A 778-nucleotide genomic window follows, 5' to 3' on the forward strand; every position below is an offset into this window, starting at 1 on the left:
ATACCAGGCCGCACGGAACTTGTCATTTCTGAAGGGATTCTTGGAACAATATGAACGAAGACATCGGACCTTAATAATCTTTCTAGAATAGCAAGGAAATTAAAATACGGGTGCTTGCTGGAAATATTCATGTAATCGTACAATACTGTTGAAATCTCACGTATATAGAGCAAATTGTAGGTCTGTGTAATTCCATTAAAGTTTCAGGCGGGAAATGAGTTCCGTCATCAGTCTCGCGGTTTCATGGGCAATTTTTTACTTTGACAGCAAATAGACAAAAATGACCAAAAATGGTGGAGTCATGGATGCACATGCCAATGGCCGGTTATTAGGTGAGTCTGTTGTGAAAAAAACATCATATTTTAGGACTGGTTCTAAGTATAATATATCCACATGGTAGGGATAGTCAACAGCACAAAATTTGTTTACAGGATCATTAATTAACCAGTGAGAGACATCACTTTCAAGAGATCTTGCATGGTCACCAATTGTAATAGGACTCGTTTCTAATTTGATATTTCTGCCCAAAATCCGACAATCCCTTTTTAATGTATTATCTCTTGTTGTCCAAACTTGGATGCTTGTTTTTAATTTCTTCACAAGTACTATTCGGTAAATGTCAGTAATTAGATTTTTTTTGAAATTTACATGAAAATCCTAGCAAAAAGTAATAAAAGGCGTGTTATTCTCAAACATCCGTTCAAAAGGTTATGTTGTGATTATCTTAAGAAAACACGCCTTCCCTTAGTACAATTGCACTCTGTTCAACGCGTTAACT

General features: G+C 35.9%; 1 protein-coding gene across 1 annotated transcript; it reads left to right on the forward strand.

The window, feature by feature from the left end:
* Positions 1-280: 280 nt before the first annotated feature.
* On the forward strand, positions 281-440 carry Tsp_15666 (transcriptional regulator, MarR family). The gene is made up of 2 exons (XM_003368514.1): positions 281-332; positions 367-440. The coding sequence occupies exons 1-2, from the start codon at positions 281-283 to the stop codon at positions 438-440; spliced, it is 126 nt and encodes a 41-aa protein (XP_003368562.1).
* The last annotated feature ends 338 nt before the right edge of the window (positions 441-778 follow it).

Source organism: Trichinella spiralis (assembly GCF_000181795.1).
Source record: "Trichinella spiralis strain ISS 195 chromosome Unknown Scfld2356, whole genome shotgun sequence".
Taxonomy (NCBI): Eukaryota; Metazoa; Nematoda; class Enoplea; order Trichinellida; family Trichinellidae; genus Trichinella; species Trichinella spiralis.